We start from the raw sequence: 16,530 nt of genomic DNA, 5'->3' as shown, positions 1-16,530 counted from the left end.
AAAAAAGGACCAAGAAGTAGTTGTTGATATTGAGGCCAAGTGAAATTACTGTCTTATGTGCACACTGCTTATAACTGGTCCTCTTCCTCTCCCCCACCGAAGTAGATCAACCAGATCCACACCCGTATCTCATATACATACATGACATATGTAGATGTGCGTAATTGCTATTATTTTGCATGGTTTTTTTTTCAGTACACAAAATGAAAAATATTGGTAAGACAGTGTTGCATCCCACCAGAGCAGTGCTTTTATGGCATGAAATAGAGGTGGTACTTGTATATCCTGGAGTATTGTAGGATATGGGGGATGTTTTGGTTTAAAAGTTTTCTGGGACAGTACTGAAGGATAGAAAGCATCAACTGGAGGAAGCCAAGTAGGATAGCATCTTTTTTGAACTATGGCTCTAAGGAGCTGTGCTGGAAAAATGCTAAGCAGAGCAGTCCAAACCACCCAAAAAGCAAGCTAACAGTGAAGCACAGTAGACAGTGAGGAGCCTAAGGCTCATGTCATTTCAGTTAGCAATAGGGATTTACCTGGAACGACATGAAAGAGTCATAAATGGGAGATAATCAGGTCATCCTAAAAAGAAGTTACTCCTCTCTCATGAGACAGCTTCACAACTCTTTGTGCAGTTCTTCTCAGTGCTCTGTCATCCTCAAAGTAAAGAAGTTTTTCTTCATGTTCAGATTTAACTTACTGTGTTCCAGTTTCTGTCCATTGCTCCTTGTACTGTTGCTGGGCACAAGCATAAGGAGCTTGAACCCATGCTCTTGACACACACCATGTAGATATTTCTTCTGAGAGCTGGTAAGATACCCTTTCAGTCTTCTCCAGGCAAAACAGTCCCAGAACTATGGGCATTCCCTAATAGGGAAGTGCTCCAGGCCCTGATAGTCTTCCTAGCCCTCTGCTGGACTTTCTTTAGTAGTTCCCTGTCTTTCTTAAACTGAGGATCCCAGAACTGGACTTCAGATGTGGCCTCACGAGGGCAGAGTAGAGGGAGAGGATCACCTCCCTGGACCTATTGGCCAGGCTCTTTCAAAGGCATCCCAGGATACCATTTGCCTTCTTGTCCACAAGGACTCACTGCTGGCTCATGGCCAACCTGTTGTCCATCAGGATATCCAGGTCCTTCTCTGCAGAGCTCCGTTCCAGTAGGTCATCCCCTAATTTGTATTGATGGTTGTCATTATTCAGCAGATGTAGGACACTACACTAGCTCTTGTTGAACCTCATCGGTTCTTGTCTGCCCAACTCTGCAGCCTGTCCAGGTTTCACTGAAAGGCAGAACAGCTTTTCAGTGTGTCAACCACTCCTCCCAGCTTTGTATCATCAGCAAACTTGCAGAGGGTGCAGTCTGGCCCACCATCCAGGTTACTGATGAAGATGTTAAACAAAACCAGACTGATGTGGCACTATCATTACATGATTTATGGCTGTTATCTCACTATTTTGGGAGGAAAGACAAAATAGATTACATGTCATTTACATATGCACATTGTTAAAAGATATTTCAAAAATTTGAAACTTCACAAAGGCCGTGTTCTGGGTCAGTGAGATAAAGTCTGGCTGGAAGGAAAGTTCAATCAGCATCTCCCTATCACATCATACAAAGGTGAAATGATACGTGGTTTTCCAATAACGGAACTCAGAAAAGCTGATGGATCATATAAAAATTGCTTAATATAAATATTAATATATAAAATATATAGGATATAAAATATCCTATAATATTTATAGGATATAAAATAATGTCAGTTGTTAGAGTTCTAAATAAAGCATAGGAATCTAGTGAGAACTTGTAAATGAGGTAACTTTGTGTTCAGTCTCTTATTTTGTGCTTTGTAGAATCATAGTGCTAAAAGTCTTATCAAACCAATGTGTCCTCTTGCTCTGGAACCAGATCCTGATATGCCTGATTACTTCTTTCTACAGGTGTCTGTGTAGTGTTGTGTTGTATTATTACTGTTTTTTTAATGAATCTTTTTTAACAAGAATTCTTCAGAGATTCTCTCCAATCATGGCAGTTCCAGTGCTTCTCTATACTGACCAAGAATATATTTTTGCAGCTGTAAATTAAAAGACATAAGCTGTCTATTGCTCTATTTAAGAAAATACATTATTGAATGTTTCATTACAGGCAGTGGAAACTGGAGAGCCATTTGTTGCACTTTCAAGTAGATAACCATGAGAACAGAACTCAGACCTTGAGAGCCAGCTGAGCTGGACATGTAGCTTGTTTGTAGACAAGCCGAATGAGATGGCTTAGCCTGAAGCTCATTTCAGATGTCTCAATCTGCAGCGCTACAATTGAATCATCCTGGAGGACACATTTGTCCTTTTTGTGTGTGTGTGTCATATTTACCTTACATTTATTATTTTCTTCTGTAGACTAATCAACTCTATTTTCTCTCATATCATGGTTGTGAGCCCTTGATGACTTGCTGATGTCTTTGGAATTCTCTCCAAGCAGTTCATAACTTGCTTCAAGCAACTTTTTCAATTCATGTACATTTGAAGGATAATTGCAAATGCCCTTCAACTATTTTAACAGTTACAATGTTCCAGTTTAAGTTTCTAAGTAGGATGTAGGTCTCTTTTCTACAGTAAAATAGTTGGCAATCCCTGGTAAACTAGGTGTTACTGTCTCCTGTAATTCTGCCTGTCTGAACTAATGAGTTGTTATCATCCTCAGGACAAGGGGGAATGGTTTTAAGTCGAGGGAGGGAAGATTTAGGTTGGATGTCAGGGGAAAGTTCTTTACTATGAGAGTGGTGAGGTGCTGGAACAGCTGCCCAGAGAGGTTGTGGATGCCCCGCCCCTGGAGGTGTTGAAGGCCAGGTTGGATGGGGTCCTGGGCAGCCTGGTCTGGTATTAAATGGGGAGGTTGGTGGCCCTGCATGTGGCAGGGGTTTGGAGATTCATGATCCTTGAGGTCCCTTCCAATCCAGGCTATTCTGTCATACTGTGATCCTGTACTTCTGCAAGAGATTATTCCTACATTTCCCAGGTTTTAACTATTTTTTTCTTATTTTTTTATTTCAGACAAGCAAAAGCCATGTATTCCTGTAAGGCTGAGCACAGTCATGAGCTGTCTTTCCCACAGGGGGCAATATTTTCCAATGGTAAGATGTTTTACATTCCTTGTTTACGTTTAATCCAACAAATGAAAACAAAACAAAACCTGAACTGTATCTGCAAGATAAGAGTGTAATTCAGCTCTCAGTTTTTGCCTGTTTTTTATATTGCTCTTGAATAAATGCCATTTAAATAAATATATGAACCACGTATGGGATCTGTTAACTATAAATATTTACTGTACATATGTTTTGCTTGATTGTTTCTTTGCAGTCTATCCATCAGTGGAACCAGGCTGGTTAAAAGCAACTTATGAAGGCAAAACAGGACTCGTTCCCGAAAATTATGTCGTCTTCCTCTAGTAATCTTTAGTGGACAGCAATATCTTCATGGTATCCATGGTAACAAATAATAAGCACTCTGATTTTTTATCTGACACAGATATGGGATCAGCTCGTTAGCTGAGAGTGGTAGATTTCCTTCAGATACTGCAGCTGCAGGTCACGTGGCTCCCTATCAGCGGAACAGAATGTAATGAAACAGTTAACAGTTACTGTACTGAAGACGGTACTCTGTTTAAATAACTTCCATTGTTTGCAAAAGGTTGTTCTGTTCTTCTTTTATGGGTAAGGAACACTAGAGCAATAAAATCAAAAAAGTTGCCATTTAGCTGCAGACCTTCGGGTCCTAGGATGTTGCTCACAGAAGTGTGAAGTTTAGAGGGAATGCACTCTATGACATTTCTTGGAATCAATACTTTATAATATGAAAATGTTCATAATATAAGTGATGCATTGTGATCTGAATGCTTCCTTACAAAATTTGATTCTGAGATTAGTCCTAATCATTTCAAATAAGAAACAATTCTTCCATAAATCAGAAGTTTGAATTTCTGTTAGTCATTGAGATCACAATATGTTATAGAATGTATGTAACTGGTAATGAAATCAGATTAGTGCCTGAGCAGTAAATGCTCATTCAAAATGTAGTGTTTAATGAATGTTTCATTCAATTCTTAGATTTATTTCCTCCTTTCTACGTGAATATAAATAACAATAACTTGTATTTCCGTGTTACCAGCCAGGTGGGAGATAATCTCAGTATATCTCAGAGCAGCAGTTGTAGGAAACAAGGAGATACTGAATCTGGAATGATTGGTAGATACCAAATGAGCGACGATAAAGTGCGATAGGTTTTTAAATGAGACATAAAATGTAACAGAGTCCTTTTCAAGTTTTTCCATTGTGAATAAGACAATACCCTGTGAAGTAGCAGATTTTATAAGCTCTCGATGCCAAAAGCTCCATATAGCAATAAAAGTATTCAGCGTATTTGGCAAATGTTTCCCCCATTCCACAGAATAAAAATAGCTAGCTAATACCGTTCTTGGAAATGCCTGTCGTTTGCTACTGGACGGACTGGAAGAAAAAAAAAAGAAAACAACCCCAAACCAGAAAATATAAACAGCTTTCTAAACTGGAGCCTCTTTCTTGCACACCTTGATAGGAAAACATGCAGTGCTTAGTTGTCTTGTTACTGTGCTCTACTGAGAAACAAGAGACTTAGACACCATATGAGCAATTTTTCAGTGTACAGTGGTACAGAAAGAATTCACTGTTTCAGTTACCCAGCCTTCGTTCTTTGTCAAGTAAGAGTAAGCAACATATAAACCTTCTATTAATTTCTAAGATGTACTCTGCTTCCAGAACGTTTAAGAAGTGTTAGGATTAAAACCAGCAGTAATCTACTGATGGCTTCTTTTTTTTCCATCGCCTTTTTCTAGTTTAAATTAGAAAATAGATTTACTGCCAATGTAAAGAAGAGCATATACATAGAGCATGACTTTTGCAGAGCAATTCTTCGTTGGAATTCAGGCTGATGGCAGAAGCCTGCAGGACCCTTCTGCTGGTGAAAGTATTAGTGGTGCTGCAGAAAGGGGAAAGCCTAGAGGAGCCTTCTGCTGTTTCAGATGGGGAGTCTGTGACATTAATCCAGGCTGGGGTGAGTAAAGCTAACTGCAGGCAGTTGAGGACAAGCTGCTTGAATTAAGGACACACTGATCTGGGTCCTTTCTTCAGTGTAAGAAGCTTCAAAGGTGAGGATCAGGTTGGGTATCAGGAGGAGGTTCTGCACCAGAGGGTGGTGGGCATGGAACAGGCTGCCCAGGGCTGTGGACACTGCCCCGAGCTGCTGGAGTTCAAATTGCATTTGGACAGCGCTCTCAGACAGACAGTCTCTTTTTTGGGTGGTCCTGTGCGGAGCCAAAAGTTGGACTCAGTGATCCTTGTGGGTCCCTTCCATCTCAGGAGACTCTATGATTTTATGATTAGGTCCCAAAGCTGTGTTCAGTACATGCTGATGAAATGTTCATCACAGGCAGTGGAAACAAAGACGTGGGCTCATTGCATTTACCCAGTGCAGATGTGAAAGGAAGTGAGGAATGATTTTATGATTCTGATTTTTCTCATCAGACTGAGGCTTTCTTGATTTTAAAGCAAGCCCGCATTTCTTTTTCTAATGTACTCCTGCAGCTCTCTCTGCCCTGAGAAGATCAAAATGGGTTTGGTTGTGTCTTTGCTTTATTTCACAATCCAAAAATGGCAAGGTGTCAGAAAGCTTACCGCTGGGGATCTGCCCAGGAGCAGTGCTGCTGTGGGGAAAAGGAGTGGGGAGGGAGACAGCTGCAAGCAGAGACACAAGGCCTTGCATGTGTATCACCTGTGTGGAGAAATGGATCTGTCAGTTGTAGCAGGCAGACTGGCCTCTGTTGAACATCACGGAGGAATTTAATTGTGAAATTCTTGAGAAACAGTGAAATAGGAAATTCTTGCTCTTATTTGCTTTGCTTCAGTCTGTTTGGGTTTTCTCAGTAGTAGGTTCTGAAGCCAGCTGATCTGAGTGGAAGCTAGAGGACTCAAAGATGCTAAGTTCATATAAAGCAAAAATAAAAATGCAAAGTTCAGTTACGAGTCTTTAAGCATTGAGGAAAAGGTTGTGGAAGTACCGGGAGGAATCCCCATGTAGGAGAGGTGGTCCGTTCCCATGCATTCATCTCATGTTAGACACAAAATTCAGCTGCAAAGATAACTTCATAAGAAAGTGGATTTCATTAATTCGGTTGCGCACCAAAGAAATCTGTCTTTTCCCCTTTAAGGCTGGGCACTTTCTCAGGCCCTTCTTCTGATAATCACATAAATAATTTGAAAATAGCTTAGATTTAAAATGGCATTTCCATCTGAAAATGTTACATCTTTTTCTAATTACAGTTAATAGTGCTGGATATTAGGATTACTCTGTTTCTTTCTTCACGGTACGTAACAAGCATTTTCTGTATCACCACGCTGTGCGTTGTGCATGCCTCAGCTCTTCTCTGACCTTCCAAGAGGGAGTTTTTCTCCACAAGATCTGGAAAGTTAAATGACGGTGTTCGCAGACTGGAATGAGAGAGAGCAGCACTGTGGTCATCTCATGATCCCTGGCCAAATATCCCTTCTCATAACTGTAGAGGAGCAGAAATCCATGTAGCATTTAAATGAAGATACAATACTCAGATAGTGCCTTACCAGAAAATTAGGTAAGCTGAACTAAATTAGTTCATTGTATTGATTTACTGCTTTGCTTTTTTTTTTAATTAAAGTCAGATTCACTCTACAAGCAAAGTCTAATTTTTAAATTTTCTTTCTATTCTACTTTGTAAGAGGATGTGGAGTTTTCTCTGAATATCACTGTAGAATTGCAGGTAGATAATACATGATGGCTGTTTGTTTGTGAAAATGTCTGTACCCAGATCTTATGTCATTAGCCCTGTTTATTCTATGTTAAACTTTTGGTACGTGTTGCAGCACAACATGAACCAAAATAGTGTGAAGGACTGATATATTGTATGATAAATAAGTAAAGTATATTAATATTTTATATTCACACTTCTTATTAATGATGATAAAGATGAAAAATATTTTTGATGTAATTTCTGTGAGTTCAGTGTTACAATGTTTTTGCCATACTTTGGCATTTAGAGTTCTATGTAACAAAACTCTTAAATTAAACCATAGCTGTCTTAAGTCCCCACCTGATCTGTAAAGTTCATTCGTTTTATTATCTCTGAAAAAAATGACACAAAGATTTGCTGACCAGTGCTACTCTGTGATAGGAATAGTAACTTATTTTCCTCTTATATATATTTTTTGTTGATAAACTCTGTTCTTCACCTGCAATTGGATTTGTTTTAATGTACCTTTAGAAAAGATCCATTAGGAAGAGAAGCTGCGAAATTCAGCAGTTCAGAACAGTAGTTACAACAACAAGAAAAGAATTATGTGGCATCAACTGGATTTTTGCGACATTCTTTCACTTGTCTGTTTTCTACTTAATAAGACAGGAACCAAATAAATGATGAAGCCCAAAAGTCCATTGTTCTTCATGCTTCTTTTCCTAAGGTAACAGTTGGTATGGTTTGGGATTGAGCAGGGAAAAAGGCAGTAAGGGAGCTTGGCCTCAGCTGGGGGGGTATCTCAACTGATGGTAGCTCTCAGAGCTCTAGTGAGCTCAAAGGTAGACCTGGGCAATTTATAGTGAGGTTTTGCTGGCCAGAAGCCCTCATGAAATAAATTAGAATATTCTGCTAATGGGAAAACATGCTATGGCTTGGTATTATCCTTTTGTTTTCAGCAGTGCCCTGTGTGAATCATTCAGTTACCAGATGAAAAGCAGTAAGCAGCATTCAGTCCTGCACTTCGTGGTCATGCGGCCACTGGTGCTGCAGCCCTTCCAGTTTCTGTTCATGCAAAAGTCAGACTGTTGATCAGGCTGTGTCGGCACAGGTCCAGAGGTCTCTTTTTGCACAGGATTTTGCACGGGCTTTGGGAGTTTGCTTTGTTTTGTTTTAATAAGGTGCTTGGTATCCAAACAGCTACTAATACAATGTTGTAATTCAGTCACTGAAGATAATAGCACTGTTTTCCTTGTCCTATATGTGGCAGTATTTAATAAGCCGCTGGATAGCCTTAGTTATTTTAAGTATAGAGAATGGTGCTTTAACCCTTGGATGTCTCAGCTGAAAGCTATTCTGCAGCTGAGCTTTTTTGAAAGCGTTGTATCGAGAGTTGTCATTAAAGTCACCAAAGGCTGCAAAATGATCTCAGCATTACAAGAGTTTATGTTATAGCAAAGGGCAGAGCAGCTGGAGAGGGCAAACAGTTTCAATTTTCCAAGCATATTTATGACAAATTTGGAGGTATTAGAGTTTATAGGGGTTACTCTAGATACTATACGGTATTTTAATAGGAAGGTATATACAATCAATTACTATATATATATATATATATTTAATAAAATCCTACTAAATTATCTTATTGAACTCTTTGTTTATTTTGTGGTGTGGTTTCAATAATTATCTGCACTCTGTATATATCTACGTGTAAATAACTGGCATGACATGCATAAGCTGACTTGCAGACATAATTCTATATTGTACTTTACACTGTATTTCAAAAATTTGATAAATGTTTTTAAAAATAAAAGACCTTCCTACAGAGACTGGCCTCTTTATTATTTTTAATCTTGGACTCTGACTGAACCTATTTTTCCCCTCAAAATAATAACACTCTTGTTATTTAGGGAGTTGTGGTCAATGGTTTAACATCTAAGTGGCCCTCAGTAACAAGTGCTGTCCTTTAGAGTTCTGTATTGAGAACGGTACTACTTAATATCTTTATCAGTGACATAGATATGGGATCAAGTGCACCCTTAGCAAGTTTGCTGATTATCCCAAGCTGAGTGGTGCAGTTAATAGGACAGAAGGAAGGGATGTCATTCAAAGAGACCTACAAAAGCTGACGAAGTGGGCTCAGGTGAACCTAATGACATTGAAAAAGGCCAAGTACAAGATGTTGCACTTGGGTCAGGGCAATCCCAATGCCCTGGGAGATGAATGGATTGAGAGCAGTTCTAAAAAGAAGGAGCTGGGCAAACTGATGAATGAACATGAACTAGTAATGTGCCCTTGCAGCCCAGAAAGTCAGTCACATCCGGGGCTGCATCAAAAAGAGCATGGCCAGCATGTCAAGAGAGGTGGTTCTCACCCTCCATCCTTGAGAGACACCATCTCGAGTATGACATCCAAACCACCGTATGATTCTATGGCTTGATCTTGCAGTACTGCAAGTGCAGTAGTGGGGCTTATCAAGCAGTTGGCTTGTGGCACAGTTAAGGTGCGAACAGAGATGCTCAACCACAGCAGTTCCAAGTCCCTGTGGGGTTGGGCTGATGGGAGGTGGATGGATGCAGCAGTTCATGTGGACGTGGATATGGACTGAGCAGGGAGCAGTATTTGGGTCTGAGCTGGAAATGTTTTTGTGTGAGTTGGGCGTGATTCGCACCCTCAAAATCCATCTTCCTTTCCAGCATGAACATAATGGTTATTAAACATGATAAGTGTGTTTTTGCACTTTCTATAATTTCATTTCACATTCATAAAGCTATGTAATTTTGATTAAACACTGATAGGGAAAGAAAAGTATTGAAAGATATTCTTGACATTTTTGCAATGGTTGGCCGGTTTTCCATTGTATTTATTGCAACAAGCTCAAAAGCTGAGCTAACCTAGAGCAAGTGCCTTTGCCAAAGATCATGGTGTGCTTTTTTAATGTAAACATGCAAGGATTCATGGGAACATTCAGTGACCTCCACAGCCGGCATAGAAAGGAGCTTTAATTCACTTGAAAGTGCTTTGGCAATTGGAATACATCTTTCTGCCAGTATAATTGAGGAGCTGATTAGTTAGACTTACCTTTCATGGGTATATTTCATTTAAAATTACTGTTACTGGCTCTCAGGTGCCCTTATAAGGGATTAGAGTCTACTCTGAATGAAAAACATTAGCAATTTATTTTTGTTGATGAGCATTGTTTTTGTCTTCTTACAAAAAAAAAAAAAAAAGGGAAATATGCAGCTTATCTTGATGGTGGAGATTTTTCAAACGTGATTGGAAATTGCAGGGTGTGCATTCTGGCAGTGAAGGGATGCAGCCTGCAGGCAGGTGGGGACACAGGGAAGGGAACTGAGGTCTGGGTTCTCTGCAGGGAGCAGAGAGAGGAGGAGGAGGATGATGAAGAAAATGATGAGGATGATAGTATTGATGATGAAGATGATGAGGATGACAGTGGCAATGAGGATGCCTCTTCCACCATGGCTGAGCAGGAGCTGCAAGACTTCAGCCCACACTTACACCACTGCTAGAGAAACATGAACATGGTCTGTAAGCAGATGAGATAGCTGTACAGCCCCATGAGAAACCTTTTGGGAGACAGTTCACAAACCCAGGCGGAAGAAAGATAAAGAAACCTGAGCTTGATAGATCTCTCCAAATAAATTAATTCTTGTGCAGGATACAGCTGGTTCCCAGCATGAAACAAGTGCTGTTTGCAAGGACCTCACAAAAAGATAATGAAGATTAGGATTTCAGTGTGCCTGAACAGTAAAGCTGAGCACAAAGCAATGGAAACAGAGGCACTGACAACTGTGGGTGCTGAATTACAATAGAACAGGGAGAATTCCTATTGGCAAGGAAATTCCACCAAAAAAATAAGTGGCACACACCAAAGCAGGCTCTGGCAGCACTTTCTAGGGCCATCTGAGAGGCACCAGACAAACAAGCAAAAGACACCATAGAGACTTAGCTGAAATTAAGTTGCATTGGGCACTGCAAACAAATACAGATGCAAATACAGCTTTACATGAAACAGATTAAACAGTCATTCCGTGTTTGTTCTTTTTGCATGAGGGATGCTGATATTTGGTCATAAGAAATACTGTTTCTACTCTGTAAATATGAAAAATTGTGCTGTCTTGAATGGGATAAAAAAAAAAAAGAAAAACAAATGAGCACAATTAATTTTACTCTTAGAGCAACACAGAAACCGTCAAGATGTACCAAGAGGTTAAGGTTCTGCTATTGAAACCATTCCTTAATATATTGTTTTGCTCATCAGTGTTTGAGATCACTTGAAATATTTCCTGGATAAATGAACTCAGAAACCTAACATCCGCGTATCTGCCAGTGCATCAGGTGAATGTTGCTATGTGTTTTAGGTAACGCAATTAGGTCTGCTGGACGCTTTGTATCCAAAGAGACAAAGAAGAAAGGGTGTTTCTTTATCACAGTGTTATCTGTGTACCTCCCTCATACTGAAACCCATCTCAGTGCAGCAGGGACGAACGCAGCTTTTGCCTCTCCACCGTTTGCAAGGCACTGCCCCTGTCAGCCTTCTCCCTGTGGGACGCACAGAAAGGTGCAGCCAGCAGCTACAGTGCCTGGAGGAAACACAACCCTCTGAGTCTCCTCAGCGGGTTGGTGCCTTCTCTATGGCCTCAGCCTCTTCACCACTGACATGGAAATCATAGTTTGTGCCTATTACTGCGTGGTAGGGTTTCTGACACCTTGCAGGATCATCCTCATAGCCAGTGGCTGGTGATTAGTGTAAGAACCTAAGTGTACTTAAGTGTGTGCTCACCAGTGTAGCACAGAGGTGAGTATATCTCCACAGCACCTGTGTCGTTGCAGACTGAAATGCAGTGAGCAAATACATCAGGAGGCTGTTATCAGCCAAAGGCTGAAGCAAAGGCTTCTGCCTCAAGGGGCCTTAACATCTCACCTCAAATAATGGGTTAAATTCTCTAACTCTCATAGATTTGTCAATACCACGTCTTGTTAAAAATCTCCATTTTTGAAGGAAACAATGAGCATTCAGACGATTGCATTCAATCCAGAGGAGCATCACTGCATAAATAATTGAGGACATACACAAAGATGGCAGTGCAGGTGTCCCTGAATGTGTATTTTGAAGGAAGTGGGACACATTCAGAAACAAAACCAAAACATCACTTTCAAGATTTACTGTACCATGTGGAAATAACGTGGCAAAGTATCACTGTTACTGGCATGGTCAATGCTTCTTAGAGAATCATAGAACCACAGAAAGGCTTAGGATAGAAAGGACCTTAAGATCATCCAGTCCCAACCCCCTGCCGTGTGCTGGTTGCCCCCTACCAACTCAGCTGCCCAGGGCCCATCCAGCCTGGCCTTGGGCAGCTCCAGGGATGGGGCATCACAGCTCTCTGGGCCTCACTGCCTTCTGAGTAAAGAATTCCTTCCTAACATCTAACCTAAATCTCCCCTCTTTTAGTTTATAGCCTTTCCCCCTTGTCCTATTATTATCAGACTGTGTAAAAAGTCACTCCCCCTCTTGCTTATAAGCTCCCCATAGGTACTGGAAGGCTGCAATGAGGTCTACCCAGAGCCTTCTCTTCTCCAAGCTAATATATAGCTTGGGTTGGAATGAACTCTAGAGATTATCCAGTTCCAATCCCCATTTTCATGTGTCCTGAGCAAGGAGTGACACCTCATTCTCAGGTCTGGCCCTGAATCATCAGGGTTGCCCCAAAGCTGGTAGGCAGCAGGTGCAGGCTGGGACCCAGCCTCTTGGCGGTCAGTCCATGCGGAGCTGTGGCTCCTGACCCTTATCTTCTATGTCAGTAAGCAAAAAAAGCCCAGCTGAAGTCGGCCTCCCCAGGTGCTGCATGGCTGCAGAGGCTCCAACACAACTCTGGTCACTGCAGCCAGTTGCTATTTTGCGCCTCTGCTTTCAGCCCAGCGGTTACTGAGAACTTAAGCACTCCTCATGCTGTGAGCACAGTAAATCTCCAGTTTATTGGCCCTGACACAACACAGCTTGACAGCACCTTTACAGAAATATTTGGAAGCTGTGTCAGATGCACAAATATAGAGATGCAAGTTCCTCTTCACTGGAAAATACAGATATCTTATACAAACCTCCTTTTAGAAAAATAAAACAAATACAAAAAACCATGAATTATATCTTCTACTCTCCTGAACGTTGTATACAGAGAAATGCTAACATCAGTCTAAACATGCCTTGAACTTAAGAATTATTTAGCTTTATACAGAACTTTCCACCCAGGATTACACCGCCTCCACCACACACTAATGCACTGCCCAGCCCAGTAATCCTTGGGATAGAAAGTACCCTGGTTGGGGGAGGGAGAAAAAATGCTTTGTAATACTTCAGATTTTTAAGATTTGATAATAAACATTTTACAAATGTGCTTTATTTATTAAAATCAACGGGTATTTTCAGGGAAGGCTTTGAGGATACTTTAAGTGACTTCCTAAAAGAATATTTTCCAGCTTTCAGACTTCCTTAAATACCAGGTGTTGAATAACCTTGCTCTATGATCAGATACAAAGCTTGGCTAAGGGCATCTGTTCCTCCCTCCCACCCAATGTAAAGTGACTGCAGCTGTCACTGCCAGCTGCAGGGAACAGAAAACTCAGTGCTGATGCTATTGTGTGCAACCGTAGGAAGAGAATTGGCCAGTGCATAATGTGACAATACTGTAGAACTCTGGGATACAACATTTCCAGTTACATTTTTCAGTGAAAAGCCGGGTGATCCTTAGTGGGGCAGCCCATGGTGCGCGGTGCCAGCAGTCCCAAAGGGATGTCCTCATTGCTTGTGTTTGTTGCTGGCCTGATAGACCCAGCCTGGCCCCGGTGCTTCATGCCCTATGCCAACTCCTTGGGCATTTCAAGTAATGTGAAAAGTTTATCTGACACTGCCAGCACGTTGCTTCTGTTTAATAGTGCGTTATATTTAGCAAGAATGCCATACTTTGTCGACAAAAGAACGTGCTTATGTGAACCAGTAAGATCCAGATCCTACTGTCACAAATTTTGCTAGCATCTAGGAAAATGGTTGGGAAAGTATTCTTTCCCCTTCTGAACTCACTATTCTGAAGGCACAATGCCACATTCCAGAGATGGTATCTCCAAATAAAGGGACACTGGTAACTAACCGCGAGCCACTCCTCTCTGAAATTTCAGTCCAATAAAAGTTGTGATCTTAACTTTCTCTGAGCTACAGTGAAAACCTGTGCATTTAATTCCTAATGATGCACACAAAAATAAATAATTTGGTAATATGTATTTATTTGTACAAAATATAAGATATATGGACTTACAGCGTTAGGTGCTAACTTTCTTAACTTGAGGGCTTTGTAGATGACTAATGTCTCACACTGGACAAAAAGAAAAGCAACAATATGAAGTGTAAAAGCAGTACTGTACTTTTATCTTGTGTATGAGAAATACCAAATATGAAAATGCTACATCCAAGAAACAATAATCATGTCCATAACAGTCTTACCTGTATAACACAAAACTCCCTGCACTGAGCCATCCAGTTATCCCTGAAAAAAAACTCAGTGGCAAAGATATTATTGTGCCCACCACGTGCTTTCATTCAATCTGTCCCCACTCCATTTGAAAGTAGACAGCCATAGAGCTTAGTGATGTGAAGTCTGGGATTCCTGGAAATTATATTTTTCTTCTTCCTTGACACAACAAAAGAAATTTCTAGTACCAGCCTGGATGGGTGGGTATTTCAACTGAGCTGTGGGAAAAATGCAGTAGACTGAGACCATGTAAATGACATTGTGAGAACCTCCTCACTGTTTTGCCTAAATGCTGAACTGGAGGAACTATTGTACGAGGCGAGGTGAGAGGTTAATTTGGTTTCCATGGTCAGAAAGACATGATCTATGACTATCAGACTTGCAATGGTGCTTTCATAATGAGCACAGCGCATGGTTGCAAGAAGCTGAAATGTTGCCAGCTTTAAACGATGAACTAGAATTCCGTGACATTTCACCACTCCTTCATAGTCTTTAGATAGAAGTTGCAATCTTTACACACCTTTGCACAGAGCACCATGGGCTCAAACCACCTCAACGTAAGCAAATAAATACATGTAATAAAAAAATGCATGTATTTTTTTGCATTTTGTATTTAAGTACTGTTCATATCCTTAAAAGTTCTGCAACTGCTGCATTAAGGACTTCAGTTCCAACAGCACTGGTGCCTTCTGAGGGTGATTTTCTATTTAAGGACTACAGACAATTCATTTTTAAGTTATTATTACTCACACAGCCACCTTCTACTGCATGTTTCTGTACAAGCATCTGAAAAGCTACAACATAATGCCATATGCAAATAATGTCAATCTACCAAATTAATAGCACACATCTAAAAAACAACTCATAAATTTCAATATGAAAACATCTAAAACATGACTTCTTTTTCTCCTTTCATCTTCCAAGGGGGAAAAGAGAACTAAATGAAAAACAATTCCTCTGTGCAAAAGTCAGGTCACGGTGACACAAAGCAGTACAAACCAATAAATCCAGCAGTGCTGACAATCCACCCTGGCAGTATATATACACAAGCTTTTGAGCCATGGAAGTTTAGAAGGGCTTTGGTCATTGGCTCCGTGGCTGCAAGCTGACTTACCCGAAAAAAAGGGAGGTCAGCGTGCCATGAGTGGCACACGAGGCAGGAGGAGGGCAGCACCACACCCTTCTGCCTTGGGGATGAGCTAGCACAGTCTGGGCAGGTGGGAGTCATGGGAAGGATCCTGCACATATTACCATATGAAACATTTACACTAATCTAGACATCACCTTTAGTGTATATATGCTATCAGTAACTGAAATAAAGATTTGTTTTAGATAGGAACACAGTAAAGCAGCTGAATTTCCCAATTAAGTGGAAATACTAGCATAGTGTCATAAAGCACAGCAAAAGAGTGTTGAGGTAATAACAAAGCACTGACTGATAAGAAAATGGTCTATAGAAAACTGGTCTATGAAAATGTTGAGTGAAATCTCACCTTCTCTGTTTTAGGTACAACACCAGAGACCACAGCTGAAGGAACAGCCAGAGTTCCGGAGCTGCGGTTTATGGTGCACACACAGACAGACCACTGCAGAGCCACAGGAAGTCTGCTAGAACATTTGCCTTCAAACCTTCAAACCCAAATGCTGACAAAAAGATTGATCAAGCTAAGATCCTCGTCAACATGTGTTGGACCTCTTTGTATTTCTTTGGCCCCAGCAGGCACAAAGGGAAACAAGCTGGGATGAGAGCTTGCAGCGCCGACAGTCTCCTGGGCTCTGTCCTGGAAAGGGCTGCCACTCCAGGCAGCTTGATGTTCAGAACAGAAATGACGGTACTTGGAGCTCGTGATGCAAAGCTGAATGACAACAGTCGGAAGCAAAGAAAGCAGTGGACTTCATGCTTTTGTTTGCTCACTTAAGTAACAGCAGAAGACGACACTAAAGGCTTTCTGTTAAAAACACGTAAATTGTAGAGTATGAGGGTTTCAGGCATAGCTGGAATTATTTATCGTAAGATAAATTACTTCTGGTGTCACCTAGACAAGGTGCCAGAGAACAAGATGTTGTCTGCTGAAACATCTTCCTTCTAGAATGCAAAATGCAACACAAGAAGATCCAGCCTTCCTATGACTTATTCAATGCAGAGAGAAGTAGTATAAGTTGCTTTATTTACATCTACTTGTAAATCTCAGGTAAAAA

At 40.8% G+C, this 16,530-nt stretch overlaps 1 protein-coding gene across 1 annotated transcript in view; it reads left to right on the top strand.

Moving 5' to 3' along the window:
* Nucleotides 1-8,616, top strand: part of ARHGAP42 (Rho GTPase activating protein 42) — a 30,243-nt gene extending 21,627 nt beyond the window's left edge. Inside the window, exons 11-12 of the mRNA XM_010729072.2 lie at nt 3,049-3,128; nt 3,355-8,616. Coding sequence (XP_010727374.1) covers nt 3,049-3,128; nt 3,355-3,443 — 169 coding nt within the window. The 3' untranslated portion in view covers nt 3,444-8,616. The remainder of the gene's footprint in view (nt 1-3,048; nt 3,129-3,354) is intronic.
* The last annotated feature ends 7,914 nt before the right edge of the window (nt 8,617-16,530 follow it).

This window comes from Meleagris gallopavo, chromosome 1 (assembly GCF_000146605.3).
Source record: "Meleagris gallopavo isolate NT-WF06-2002-E0010 breed Aviagen turkey brand Nicholas breeding stock chromosome 1, Turkey_5.1, whole genome shotgun sequence".
Lineage (NCBI taxonomy): Eukaryota > Metazoa > Chordata > Aves > Galliformes > Phasianidae > Meleagris > Meleagris gallopavo.
This window is presented reverse-complemented; position numbering and strand designations above follow the sequence as displayed.